Below are 15190 nucleotides of genomic sequence, written 5' to 3'. Positions count from 1 at the left end.
ATTCATCCTTCAAGTCTCAGGCTAGTATTTCCATAGGACAATTTTCCATCACCCTTCAGACAAAGTTGGATCCCTCTTTATCAACTTATTACACTTGAAAACCCTGCTCAATGTGTTTTTCCTGCTAGATGTGAGCAAGGGCTATGTCTCTTTCATTAACTATTATAGGCACTAGATGAATACAACTGGCTAACTGAATAAATGAAAGGATAAATGGCATGCCCAAATAAAAGTATTGCACTATTTTATATGGGTTTCTGATAATAGTCCTGGGATTTTTTTTTTTCTTCATAGTCATAGCATTTGCTTTCTTATACTTTTTTTTTTTAATTTTTTTGGCAGGATGGGGGTGGGGTATTAGGGATTGAACTCAGGGGCATTCAACCACTGAGCCACATCCTCAGCCCTATTTTGTATTTTCTATTTAGAGACAGGGTCTCACTGAGTTGCTTAGTGCCTCGCCATTGCTGAGTCTGGCTTTGAACTCACAATCCTCCTGTCTCAGCCTTCCGAGCCACTGAGATTATAGGCATGCACCACCATGCCCTGCATTTTCTTATACTTTGAGAAATTGAAACTCTACTCCAACCAGGTGTCAAAACTGCCCCAAAGACAAAACTAATCTGTTGTTGAGCTTTGATTAAGGTATTCAAAAGCCCAAGCCCAAAGGCATGAGACATGCCATACCTTCTATTGTCCTAGAACAAACTGATTTTTTTTTTCCATAAAATAAGAGATGAAAAGAAAAAGGAAGAAGGGGAAAGGGAACATTTGTCACCTCCTGTACCTTTCAGCAAAAATTCTTAAACCATTTAACCAGTCTTTATTCCTGAGTCAGAGAGCTGAACTACTATATTATAGCTGTTCTCAAAAAAAAAAAAAAATGTTTATTACTCAGCATTAAAAGAGAATAAAATTATGGCATTTGCAGGTAAATGGATGGAGTTGGAGAATATCATGCTAAGCAAAGTAAGCCAATCCTCCCCCAAACAAAAACAAAGGCCAAATGTTCTCTCTGATAAGTGGATGCTGGTCCATAACAGGGGTGGGGTTGGAAGGGAGTGGGAGGGGGAATGTGAAAAATGGAGGAACTTTCATTGGGCAAAGGGAAAGAAGAGGAGGGAGGGTGCATGGGAGCAGGAAACATGGTGGAATGAGATGGACATCACTACCCTAGGTACATGCATGACTGCACATATGGTGTGATACTACATCACGTACAGCCAGAGAAATGAAAAGTTGTGCTATAATTATATACAAAGAATTAAAATGCATTCTTCTGTCATATATACCTAATTAAAATTAATAAATTAATAAAAATGTTTATGAACAACTATGCCAGAAGTAATTACTATGTCATAAAAATACACATATTAATACAAAACATGGTGCTAGTTTCTGAGGCAATATTTGAGACAAGCCAAAAGAGTAACAATAGGACAATTCCATCTAAGTCTGCACATGAAACATATCATGCCTCCAGATTGGCCTAATACACCTATCTAACATGTAATTTGGCCTATGAAGGGTGGGCATGGGAGCAAGAAAAAGAACATGATAAAAGAGAGAAGGAAGAATAGGACTGGAAAAAAAGATAAGAAGGGGGCTTTAGAGCAATTGACCCTTAGTTGAAGACTGAGGGTGTTAAATAGGGCTCAGAATTGAGGTCTTCCTTGAGATTCCCCTCATCTCTCCTTCTCTACCCTGGCCTCTAATTCTCTACTGGATACTAAACATGGCAGTATTTTCCAGAGTGGGAAATAAAAGAGGAAATCTAAAGGCTGAGGTTACCTCATATTCATCATAAAATCCTCATGATTCCCTCTGTTCAAGTGCAGGTCATTGGGGTAGACAAGAAAACTCACAAGCAGGATCATGAGGACCTCTATGGAGTTACTGCCTCGATCTACAAAATCACCATTAAAAACATACGGGTTGTTCCCCGACGGGAGACCGTTCTGTGGAAGGAAGAGAGGAGGGAAAACAAGCAGTTAAACTAATGTTGTTGTTTTAAAGTAAGGCTTTGTGTGTAACGTCCCTTTATATGGAGAAAAGAGGCTGAGTCAGTTCTTTCATTGGAAAAAAATTCTGCTTACCTGCTTGAGCCAGTTTCCCTCTTCCAGGGCAGGAATCTCCTGTAAGGGACCTGAAAATGAAGCTTGAGACAGGAAGATTCCAGGGAATACAAGGCAGGGGAGTGCTCATTCTACCCACCACCTACTATTGAGTTTCCTCTAAAAAAAGCTGATAATTATCCATCAACAATTGTTACTGTCATCTCTTCTTTCTCCTCTAAAAAGAGGGAAATTTCTATCCAGTGTAGAACACTGAACTAACAGCCAGAAATCTTTCATTCTAAGGAGCTCTACATCTAAATTCTTTAGGGTACTATACCCTCGATTTGCAAAAGAAAGATGATACTATATTCCTCCCTAGATCACTTGTGAGAACGGATATAAAGTTACCCAGGCAAGTGGTATGACTGTGAGCAGGGCTAGTGTACTACTAAGCACACCTAGTGTCTATAGCAAGCATGCTATTCTGGCTGATTGCTGACAGGGCCATATTAGTCATTAGATACTTTTAATATCATTCCTAAGTATGAGATACATTTTTTTCTCCAGTACCAGGGATTGAACTAGGGGTATTCTACCATTAAGCTATATCCCAACCTCTTCTTATTTTTTATTTTGAGACAGAATCTAAGTTGCTGAAGCTGACTTTGAATTTAGGATCCCCCTACCTCAGTCTCCCAAGTAACTGGGATTACAGGCATGTGCCACAGCACCAGGTGAGATAATATTTTTAAAGACAATGATAGTATGAAAAGGAGCTGAGATTAGGACACAGGACTAATTTATAAGAACTATTAATTAATTTACTTCTACACTACAAAACTAAGACAAAACAAACATATGTAACATGGTTACATTTTCTCGGTGTCAGACCTGATAATGAAATGTCTGAGTGCACTGCTACTTCACAGTAAGATAAGTTCAAATGTTTAAAAAATGTATTATGAAGAGAAACATTTAGGTACCCATACATCAAAATGTATGATTTCCTTCAAAAAAGTCAACCTTCAGGAAATAATAGACATTCTTAATCTTTTTCAAACTACTTTCAAATTCTTCTTTTGTTAGATTTCAAACTGCATAAGAAAGTTTTATTACTTTGTACTTAACATCCTACTATTTATATATATTTTAGAAGGCTCGTATAATAAAGTAATTGAAAAACTATAATACAGGTTATAACACATATCTTAGGGATTTCAGAAATCATTTATGCAACATAACATGTTCTGAAGGTAAGTGGAAACAAACAAGCAGTGGCATGGTGTAATAAGACTAATACTCTAGTCCAGCTCCACTTGTTATACCCAGATATCCTTGGGCATGTTATTTTATCTTTTATTAATCTTTAAAATGGTAATGATTACAGGGCTGGGGTTATGGCTCAGCCATAGAGCGCTTACCTACCACATGCAGGGCGCTGGGTTTGATCCTCAGCACCACATAAAAATAAAATAAACGTATTGTGTCCAACTACAACTAAAACAATTTTTTTAAAAACATGGTAATGATTACTTCCATACTTACCATGCAGAGCTATTTTAGAATTCAATGAGATTATATGTATAAAAACTAGAAAGCACTATACAAATTAAGAGATTCATCTTATTGTGACATCCATGCTATTTCTAATTTTAAGATTTCATAATTTTACATTTCCTTAATATATTAATTCACACAACCTTATTCACATGGGGCTTAGATAGTGTAACCAGCTGCAAAAATTTAGACTACTGCTCATCAAAACTTAAAGAAAAGGAGAAGGACTCTGACACTATTCCTTCCCCCAGGCTTCAGCTAGTTGGGATAAGTAGCTGGAAATGTTAGGAGGGGTGATGGAGGTTACAGACTATTGTGACATCCAGGTTCTGAAGGGGGCTAAACAAGCAGCAGCAAAAAACCCTGGGGTGAGAACAGAGGACGACTATGGCTGAGGGGACCCATGGACAATTCCATCTAAGTCTAAGAGGCGACTCTGCTCAGAGCATGTGGGTAGTCCTAGTTGGGTGGGTTAGAATGTTAGATCTTACTTTTCGCATGCCAAAAGCTAAAAGGTCATGAATGCTTGCATTTAGGAGCATCTAGAAACATAGAGACTTCCTTTTCACATTCTTCATGAAGGAATAGAAACTGTTATGCCTCCAACTCTGGAGAGGCTTGAGCTACCTTAAGCAGAAAATAGAAAACAGAAATAAGCTAGTACTTAAGAGAATCCAGCAACCAGAGATGTGTTAAAGTAGATAACCCCTAATGTAACAGGACTGCTGGAGGAGACAGAGAACAGCTTTATTTTTTAAATGATGAGAGGAATGTATAAGAACAAAAAATTTAAAATTCTTGGCATTAAAAATATGCTATTCAAATTTAAAATAGCAGTGGATTAGCAGAAAGAATGGTTGTAAATTACATTATTGAACTGAAAGAGTAAACAGGTGAAAAATCTCTCACACTGAACAAAAAGCAAATAATAGAACTCATAAAGAATAAACACATGAGACTAGAGTTTCAGAGCCAAGAGACCTAATGTGCCAATAATAAGCATTCTAGAATCAAGGAGAAAAAAAAAGAAGTTGGAAAAGAAATAATAATTATAAAAATAAGAGAATTTTTTCAACAGTAGTCTGAAAGAACTCATGACTCCTGTGCATAATTAATGGGAAAGAAAAATCCTATTCCCTGGTAACAGCCTCAGAAGAAGCCAGAAAGAACAAGTTACAAAGGGAAAAGAATCATCCGGCATCAGACTTAGCATCTGCAGTAGTGGGAGGTAAGAGATGGTAGAAGAAAATCTATAAATCAAAGAGAGAAAAGGACTATAAACCAAGAATCTATACTGACCAAGAAGACATCATTAACATCTCAGAGTGATAGAAAAATACTTGCAGAAGTATAAGGGATCACAAACCACCAACAACATAAATGTTCTTCAGGGTGAAAGAAAGACATGAATATGTAATGATCTAATACACAAAAACAATGAACATGTATTGATTGCTTGTAACACACCAGGCACAGTTTTAGGTGCTACAAACACAGAAGTAAACAATATAAAGTTCTTTTATTCAAGGAGCTTGCATTCAGTGAAGAAAGTACCCATATGACCCATAGATGAAAACACTCAAGAAAATTAAATAACAGTAGTAAAAATTAAAATGTCCTCAAGCTAGGAAAAGACCAAGATGAAAGAATATAGATGTGAACAATGAACCTTGAAATATATAATTACATATAAATCAATATGATATTATCAAACTTGCATTTAAATACTAGAAAAATATTCTATCAGTAGAAAATTGTCTAAAATTATAAATAAATTATTCAGACTAGATAGATAAAATTAATAATGGTTAAGACCTAGAAATATGGCATAAGCAAAAGCTAAGATCTGTGGGGGACATCGAGGGAGCAAAGTAAAATGGTCTACAAATATTGTCTGTCTGAGGGATATGGAAAGATAAAGATATGGAAAATAAAGATTTATCTTACAGGAAGTAAGAGGATTATAGTGTAAGAATACATTTAAAGCTATTTGAGAAATATATTACCAAAAGATAAAAAAGGAAATGAAAAGGGCAAAACAAAGTTAAATAAATAGTAAAGTAGAATAGAAGGAAAGTTTTCAAATATACCCACTGTTATACTAAATGTAAATAGGTTAAATTCTCATTAAAATGCCAAGATTACTAGAAAATTTAGGTATAGCTTACTCATGAGAAATACACAGGTAGAAAGTAGATTAAGAGGAGGTAGAAAACAAGGTAAATCCAATAAAGAGAAAAAAAGTGGAAATATTAATACTCAACAAAGTGGATTATAAGATTAAAATGTTAAATAGTGTCACAAAGAAATATTATATCATAATAAAAAGTACTTTATAGGGGCTGGGGATGTGGCTCAAGCGGTAGCGCGCTCGCCTGGCATGCGTGCGGCCCGGGTTCAATCCTCAGTACCACATACAAACAAAGATGCTGTGTCCACCGAAAAAATTAAAAAAAAAAAAAATATATATATATATATATATAAAATAACTTATAAAGAAGTTATAGTTCATGAGCTTGTAGTCACTATACAAAAGAACAAGCTTTTGCTTGTTCACTATGTCTGAATTATCCAAATGTCAGGGCTACGGATGTAGCTCAATGGTAGAGCACTGCTAGCATGTGTAAGGCACCGGGTTTGATCTCCAGTACCAAAAATGTGGGGGAAAGGTTAAAATAATGGGCAGAAATTCTATAACATTCCCTTTAAAAGGTAAAGCCTCATTTGCTTCCCCTTGAGTGTAGGCCAGACTTAGTGACCTGCTTCTAAAGAATAGGAAAATAAAAAAGTAATGATATATAACTAGGGAGATTTAGTCATAAAAGATACTGTAGCTTCCTGCCTATTCTTTCTCCTGGATCACTCACTCTAGGGAAAGACAGTTGCTATGTCATGAGAATATTCAGAAAACCTTGTGGCGAGGCCATGAGTTCAGCAAGGAACTGAAATGTTTTGCCTATAGCTATGTGACTTAGCCACCTTGGAAATGGCTCCAGCCAATCTTTCAGGTGTCTGTAGCCCTGACCAATAGTCTTATTGTCTCCCCATGAAGAAACCCTGAGCCAGAATGACATAGCTAAATTGCACACAAATTTCTGATGCACAGAAATTATGAGAGATTAAATTTGGTAGCTTTAAGGCACTAAGTATTGGGGTGGCTTGTTACAAAGCAATATATAATACATATAGTAGATACAATTGGCAAAATTGAATATACAATCAATAAACATGTTTTAATAACTATATGAAGAACTTTATATATAGAAAATATAATTAATTTTTCTTATGTCCATAAAGTCTTCATGAGAATCAACCATTAAGGCTTTAAAGAAACCATTAACAAATTCAAAATAAGAAACATTTCATAAGACATATTCTCATAATCCAGCAAAATTTGAAATAAAGTATGATTAAAAAATTCTATCTTCTTGAATGCATATCCTTGAAAATGAATAATTGTAGTCTTGATAAACATTGGATCAAAGAGAAAATCAAAAGCAAAATTACAAGTTCCATGGAAGGTCCAGTTAAAACTAAAACTAAAAATGCCATTTCATTATTATGGAGATTGATTCATCTTAAGGAATTAGAAAAAGAATAAAATCAAGCAAATAAAAGCTAAAATTAAGGGAAAAGAAAATATATAAATCCTAAGGTTGGTTTGTTTAAAATAACCAATCAAATTGACAAAAAAGTCTGATTGAGGATTAAGTTTAAAAAAGAATAAAAAATAAGGTTAAAAATTTTAAAAAACTTAAAGATAGGGGCTGGGGTTGTGGCTCAACGGTAGAGCACTTACCTACCATGTGCAAGGACCTGGGTTCAATCCTCAGCACATTAAAATAAAGGTATTGTGTCCAACTACAACTAAAATATATTTTTAAAAACTTAGAGAAAAGTAAATATATAGAGAGAGATAGATCATTATCTATAGCATTATCTATAGCAATGTACTTTTATAATCTAGAGAAAATAATTTCCTTAAAAATTAAAAATTGGGGCTGGGGATATGGGATATAGGATATAGCTCTGTGGGTAGAGTGCTTCACATGCACAAGTCCCTGGGTTTGATCCCTAGCACCATACGAAAAAAAAATTGAAAATCACCAAAATGGATTCAAAAGAACTAGAAATAGAAAATTTGAGCAATAAAAGGCCCATGTGGTTTTATAGCAGACACTATTCTCAATTTTCAAGAGCAAATAGTTTTAATGTTATTTAAACTCATGTCTTCCAACCTTGCCTGAACATTAAAATCACTTGGGTGATTACAACGTATAGACAAATTTGAGCTTGAGACCTAAAAATTTAAATTATTCCAAACAATAGAAAAAGAAGATTTCTCCAATTCATTTCATGAAACCAGCATAACCTTAATTCAAAATTTGAGGAAAGCATTCAGCAGTCTAAAAGTATTACATCTGGATGGTAAACATGTGATGACAGTTTTTTTGTATTAAAACTTTTCATCTCCAGTTAAACCAAACTTTATTGGAGCTGTACTCTTTGCTGCCTCTGTCTTATTTCATTTCCACTATGAGCAAAAAAATAATAGATTTCTTTAGTTAAACTTCATTTTAAGCCAAAAATAGTTAATGGTCAGCTAGGCCATCCTCCTTACATAGCACATTTGACAACAACAAGTTTTAACCTTTTCAAAAAATTACACAACTTCAAAAGACTAAGATTTGTGATAATGAAGTTCGTCCAATAGAATGTTACAGTCTCTGAAAATGACTCTAAAAGCAGTCCTGAATGCATACTGAACTCCTGTAAGTTTTAAGCCTCTCAATACAATGGCTTCAAAATAGACAAGGCTTATTTGGATGTATAATGTCTGTCTTGTTGGTTCAGCATTAGTCAAATTACTGTGTAAAGTCTGAGTTAGAATACATTTTAATCTTAGAATAATAAAGGAAGTGTAAAACAGACAAGACAATGAAGAACTAATGCTTCTGGTTCCTGAGATTTCTTTGGGTTTCCTTCAAAGAAGCAAACACTGATGCTATAACCCATCCTTCACTTAGTCCCACTAAACCAAATGCTGGATCATTCTGCAGATGATATATAACAAACCATCTATGGCATTAAGATTAAGTTGACAAATACAAAAACAAAACAAAACAAAACAAAAAACCCAGAGTAACTATAATTCTGAACAGCATTCAAATGTCTTGCAAGGGGTGGAAGGGTTGCAGACCACAACTAATTAACTTGAATAGACACAAAAACATTTCTCTATATTCTCACCTATTACCTACTGAAGCATTTTACAACAAATGTTTGGAAGTTATCCCAACATATTTGGACATTCTCCCAAGGGACATCAAACAATAACCTCTGGACCTCAACTCCACATTAATTTTTATTTCTTTTGCACACCCTATTTCAGAGATCTGTTCTTCTCATTGTAACATACCACTTTAATCTCAAAAGGAAAATAGTTAATCCCTGTAGCAATGTGAAGCATCTCAGTGATTGTTGAGAGCCACAGCCGAAGGGGCCCCAGCAAACTTCCAGCTGCCGGCTGATGACTGGCTCACAGCGGCCCCAGCAACATCTAGCTGATTGGCTCCTCAGCCCCAGCAACATCTAGCTGATTGGCTCCTCTGCGGTGATGCTCATTGGGCTGTTTCCCTGCCCTTTCAGACCACGGAGCTGCTCATTGGGGGACTTTTTTGGCTCCGCCCACGTGACCCAGCCAATCGGCCTCAAGAGCAGGAGGATTGTGGGAGGTGGTGAGAAGCTTGGGTGGGAGAGAGAGGCTTGTGGAAAGCCGGTGGTGGTAGTTGAGGCTCTGAGGGTTTTTCCTGAGAGGCTGTTTTGTTTGGCGTGTGTGGTTCTAAAAATAAAGTTAGTTTCTTTTGACAAGTGGCTCCTGATTGTGCCCAGCCAGACTGCGGCAAGTGATAAAGAATTTTTTTTTTTTTTTTACTGTTGATTACCTTCACAGCTAGAAAATTATGGACGTGAGGAGAAGATGATGGTGGAGAAGAGAGAAAGGAAGTAAAACAAGATAGCATGGCTTCCACTGAACAGCATCAATATGATGCCCACAGGGGTTAAGAGTTAATTAGCTTCTCTTGTCCACGTGCATCCCTTTTTCAGCTTTAGGGGGTTGCCACTCACAACATTAATTTAACAAACCAATTTGTCAATACTTGATCTAAAATTTCAATCTTTCTGTTTAATAAGAGAAAATATCTTGTAATTTTAGTAGGTTGAGGCTCTGAATGAAGTACTTCAAATTGGTCACTCTAATTAAGCAAAAGTGACTGATTAGAATTAACCTTTTCAGAAAATAAAATCCAAAAATATGACCTAACTAATGATATGCAAATTACTTCACTTGATGATAAAATTATATTTGAAGTCATGTAAAGTTGACCTTTTAGCAAAGGTCTGTCATAGTTAAGAATGTAGTACCCTGGGAGGAAGAATCCTTTCCCAGCCCAGATGGAAGATGAGCTAAAAAAAAAAAAAAAAAAAGTCTCAGTACTAACTAAGGTGCTAAATGATACAATTTTTAAGGATAATCAAATATTAAAAAACCCCAAATCTTTTTTTAAAAAAAAAGCATCAAAAATAATCATTGGGCCAGGCCCAGTGACACATACCTGTAATCCCAGGTACTCAAGACATTAAAGCAAAAGGATCACAAGTTTGAGGCTAGCCTAGGCAATTAAGCAAGACCCTGTCTCAAAATAAAAAGGGCTGGGGATATAGTTCAGTAGTAGAATGCTGGTTCAATCCCAGGTACCGAGGTGGAGGCAGGGAGAGCTCACCCAATTATTGCTATGAACTCCATCGTTTATTGCATTACACCACAAGAAAAACATGTAAGAGTAACATCTTCCCAATCCTCTAAAATGTTCCTTCATGCTTAAGCAATTACTCAACTATTAAAATTCTCTGAAAGGGTTGTCAAAAACATCATCTCTTCTAGAAAGTCTTCCATGAAGTTAAGTGTTCCACCGATGAGCTCCTTTGGAGCACCGTATTTATCCCAGTCATAACACATCTCACTCTCAGCCATCTTGTCTTTTGTATTAATCAACCTGCCCAATAAAACAAGATATCTTTGAGGCTAACAACTGTATCTTATCATACTATACTATACTTCCAAGCTTTAGCAAAGTATCCCATTCATAAAAGGTATTTAATAAATGTATGTGATGAAAACAGAAGGGAGACCAGTAGAATACAGCAAGCAGATGGGGAAGGGAAGAGAAAAAGGAAAGGAGAGGTACTGGGGAACAAAGCTGACCAAATTCTGTTGTTACATTGTATGCATGTATGAATATGTAACAATAAATTCCACCATAATGTATAATTATAATGCATCAATAAAAAATAAACATGAGGGGCTATGGCTATAGCTCAGTGGCAGAGAACTTGCCAAGCATGTGTGAGGCACTGGGTTAGATCCTTAGCACCAGATAAAAATAAATAAATAAAATAAAGATATAAAAAATAAATAACTAAATGAATAAATATATGTGAAATGAATAAACTTTGTATTCATCTTTGTATGTTCCTATAGTTTTTACATGATCCCTTGAACACTATAAAGACCAAATAAAAGTTTAGTGAATGAATAAATCAGTGGACAGATCATTTCTGCATATGATCAATTACAATGATAGAAATATTAAGTCAAACCAACCACTTGGATGAAAAGAATAATCTATTGAGGGATGTCAGCAACCTTACATTATAACTTCCTCTAAGGCTATGTTCTTGCTTAGCCTGCAGCAAGTCCCAGCCCTATAATCCTACTCACACCATACTGGATAAAAGAACTGATGAGGAATAAAGTATTCAGTAAAACAAAACTGAAAGATTAATAAGAATACTGCCTTAATTCAAAGCCTGAGGTTTTCTAGGTTTCTCTTTTGGGTTGATGGAGAGGAGTCAACTAGTCATATAATGTAAACTTTGGATATTTATAGCTCCATAAATCCCCAAAAGGATGTCATTTCCCAAACTATTCCTCACAATTCAAGTTCTGTTTCCCTTAACAAAAAATAATAAAGATAAGAATATATGACCACTAGCTAGTTCTAAACAGAAGCTTGGGAGCCTGTGATTTTACACTGACGTGACTCAATCTGGTGGCTCATATTAGTGAACCAGAGCCAAGCACTACATGTGATTGGGATTCAGTAAGTTGTTGATGCTTTATTGCAGTGAGAATCAGAGACCATCACAGAAATTCTACCATTTTCTGAAGTGATTGCTAAGTTATGTACCTGCTATAATCCTTGAACCAGCAACCTTTGTAGCTGATGCCACATAGAGAAATTCAGTACTTTCCACCTCTCTCATTGGGAAGGTTCTTCATTCTTTCCTCCTCATCTACTTCCTTGGCCCATTATTCTTCTCTCAATTCATCTTTCCATTTTTTCATGTTATCTCATTTTCCTATTCCTAAGACCCAATAATGATACTCATTCATACTGTAAGCATTGCTTAAATGAATTTTCCAGATCACTGAAGCTTATTCTTTTAAAAGCTAAAAATCTTTTAAAATTACTTTAACCATTTTGCTGGGAGTTTTTAAAATGTGCTATTTTCTCCCTTTATTTCTTAACAGGGTATACACCATATACTGTAAAATAGTCTTGATTATGCAGGCTCATCAACCTAAGCATCCCCTAAGGCACTTTTGAGAAGTCTAGAACTCTGTTTTCCCTATACCACACAGCTCCAGTTCACTGAATATTGCTACTTCATTTCCAATCTCATTTTTATATAGTTCCATATTTCTTCTTATTGTCAGGAAGAGCTTTTACTTTTCATTGCTAGCAGTGCATCTGACTTTTGCTTCTTCCCCTCCTACTCTCTAATCTTCTATGGGGTGAACCTTGTGTGACAAAAGATTTTCTGATACATGGTCACTAGTCTTTGGGTAAGGGTCTAGGGTCTATCTTGTGAATAAAGCTCATCAGATTTGTGGCAAATGTTTCAAGAGACCCTATTTATTTAAACCTGGGTTTGGGACCATATGAATGATAAGTGAAGATAAGAATACTGAATAAGAATACTGATAAAATACTGAAGTTCAACATCTGGATAGGTGGGATGTCACTGTCATATGTATTCATATAGACATATTATTTCCTAAACAGTTTGTATTCATATTTTAGGAAGCACTATACTTATACAATTTATTATCAAAATGCATTTAAAGTGTAGACAAAAAATGAGACAGAAAAGAGCAAAGCACTGACTTTGGCAAGTTAGAGATCATCCAATTACTGAAGCTTCCTCAGACCGATCCCTGTGTCCTGCCCTTTCATTTTACTACCTTCATCTTAACAAGACACTCATTTGCCATAAACTAAGTGATTCAGCAGCAGCATCACAAGCTCAGCCTGTCATTCTTCCTTCTTAGGCAGCATTAACTGCACCATCTCTTAAGCTCCCTTTTTTCCTCATAAGAGAAAGTAATGTCTTGTATTCAGTTATCACAAATTCCTTTAAAATAATATGGTTGTAGCATTTTTTGTTGTCACACTGTTTAAAATACTAATAAGTTATATTAGTGATCCAGCTTTTTTGCCCCAATGTTTTATCATAGTTGCTATTTTCTTCCTTTTTAAAAATAAATGTTGTACATATTTCAGGTATATAATATGGTGTTATAGGATATAACTAGATAGTAAAAAGGTAACTACAGTGCAGCAAATTAGCATATCCATCATCTCATATGTTACCCTTCTTTTGTTTTTGCAGCAAAAAAATAGTTAAAATCAACCCATTTACCATGAATCCCATACACAGTAAAATTTTATTACCTATAGTCCTCATGTTGTACATTTAGATCTCTTTTCGGTTTCTTAAAGTGAAATCTGAGTGTCATCAATGGCTCTTCCCTCAGTCTCCCCTGTTAAATCAGACAACTGGCATGTGTGGTTCATTCTACATTCAAGACGCATTTTACCTTCTTCTCAATAGAGTCTGCCAAAATTCTAATGCATGGCTCTGGCATACTTCTGTTTTCCAAACATCTTTCTCACCTCCCTCTACCCTAGCCCATCCCAAATATAATACAGTAGTCACCTACTCTGTCATTGCCAGGCTCACAATCTCTACTTCCTGAATACTGTCATTGGTTAGCTCTCGAAATATTTCTTGCTTCCATTTGAATACTATATTTTCACCTTTAGTTCCTTTTATAGCACTTCTTACCACCCACCTCCTCCTGTTCAATCTTTACATTAGCACCTTCCAGTTTTATAAGCTCCATATAGTTTTGTCAGTGCAACTAAAAAACTATATCAGAATACTCTCTTTTTTTCATGTGTACTCCAGGGCTCTATTCCGGGTCACACCTTAATAATACTAACTCTTGAGAAATTTTCTAAATGCCTGGGAATTTGGTGACTATTCTGTTAATTTAATTTACTCAACTATTTTCCTTTTTATATTATTTCCCAAAGCCTCTAGAAAAAGAATTACCAGATTTTTCTTGTTATTGTTCTCCATATCCCCCATCCCTCTCCCCACCTTTCTCAGATTGTAATTGTCTAGTATGGAGCTATGTACTGAGTTAAACTGATCCCATTCCCCAAACTGTACAACTCCTGGCTTCTTCTCACCAGTCCATCCTTCTACCTCTCCCAAAGCTTTCCAATTAGCCAGTAGAATCCCCATTTCACAGTATGTAAATTCCCTTTCACCTTCAAGTCATTCAGAAAAAAATTCTCTGTAAATCTGGGTCTCCCTTAAGGATACTGCTAGACTCCTGACTCCTGCAACTCTCTGAAAGGAAAGGATCCATTCCTCCCCAGAAAAAAACACCTCAGGATCAAGAGTAGGGGAGGATCTGCTTGCTCCCCAAAGCCATTAACAGACCAATGCTTTACCATGCTCCTTTCAGGCCCAGGACCTCTAACTAGACTTCCTCCCCAGTTCCTCATCTCTCAGTCCATGTGGCCAACCCATTTAACACACCTAATTTCCAGTTGCTTGTCCTCTTCATTGCCAACATTCTCTTATGCTCACTTTAGTTGCTCACCTTCTAGACTCCACCTGAGACCCTCTCATAACCTGAGACTACTTCCCCTACAACTTCCCACCCTTCCTGCTTCCTAAGGCCATGCCAGCCCTCCGGCCTCTCAGTCAGAGGACTTCCTGATCCTGGAAGCATTCCAAACCTTCAGTTCTCCCATGTATCCCAATCAACTGGTCCATCCTGGACTCTCTTCCTTCCCTACCCAGCTTGAGTTTTGTGGCTGACATACAGAATTATTCTTTTACTGGTACCTTCTGTTCCCTACCAGAAATTGTTGCCTGAGATTCATAAACCAACTATCTGGAGAGCCTCCGACTACTTCCTCTAACCCCACTCCCTGGCTATAATGCTGTGTGTCTTGCTTAGCCTGCCTGTAGTCTCAACTGAATTTCCTCCTAAGTGCCAGTCCATTCACCTACTTTTGCTCTAGCCTAGCCCATTCTCTTCCAAGCTTCCATTCTGAATAAATGAAATAAAAAACTTGCATTTCTATTATAATGAATTGCTTTAAAAATGCTTTTGAATATTTGTGTTACTTTATTCATGAGAATTTATG

General features: G+C 36.1%; 1 protein-coding gene across 2 annotated transcripts in view; it reads right to left on the bottom strand.

Annotated features, from left to right (window-relative positions):
- Positions 1 to 15190, bottom strand: part of Ppef1 (protein phosphatase with EF-hand domain 1) — a 129632-nt gene that overhangs the window by 38741 nt on the left and 75701 nt on the right. For both annotated transcript variants that reach the window (XM_071606021.1, XM_027927299.3), the window contains one exon: positions 1792 to 1958. In XM_071606021.1, the coding sequence (XP_071462122.1) occupies positions 1792 to 1958 (167 nt within the window). The remainder of the gene's footprint in view (positions 1 to 1791; positions 1959 to 15190) is intronic.

The sequence above is a fragment of the Marmota flaviventris genome, chromosome X (assembly GCF_047511675.1).
Source record: "Marmota flaviventris isolate mMarFla1 chromosome X, mMarFla1.hap1, whole genome shotgun sequence".
Lineage (NCBI taxonomy): Eukaryota > Metazoa > Chordata > Mammalia > Rodentia > Sciuridae > Marmota > Marmota flaviventris.
The sequence above is the reverse complement of the archived record's forward strand: the minus strand, read 5'-3'. Positions and strand labels throughout refer to the sequence as shown.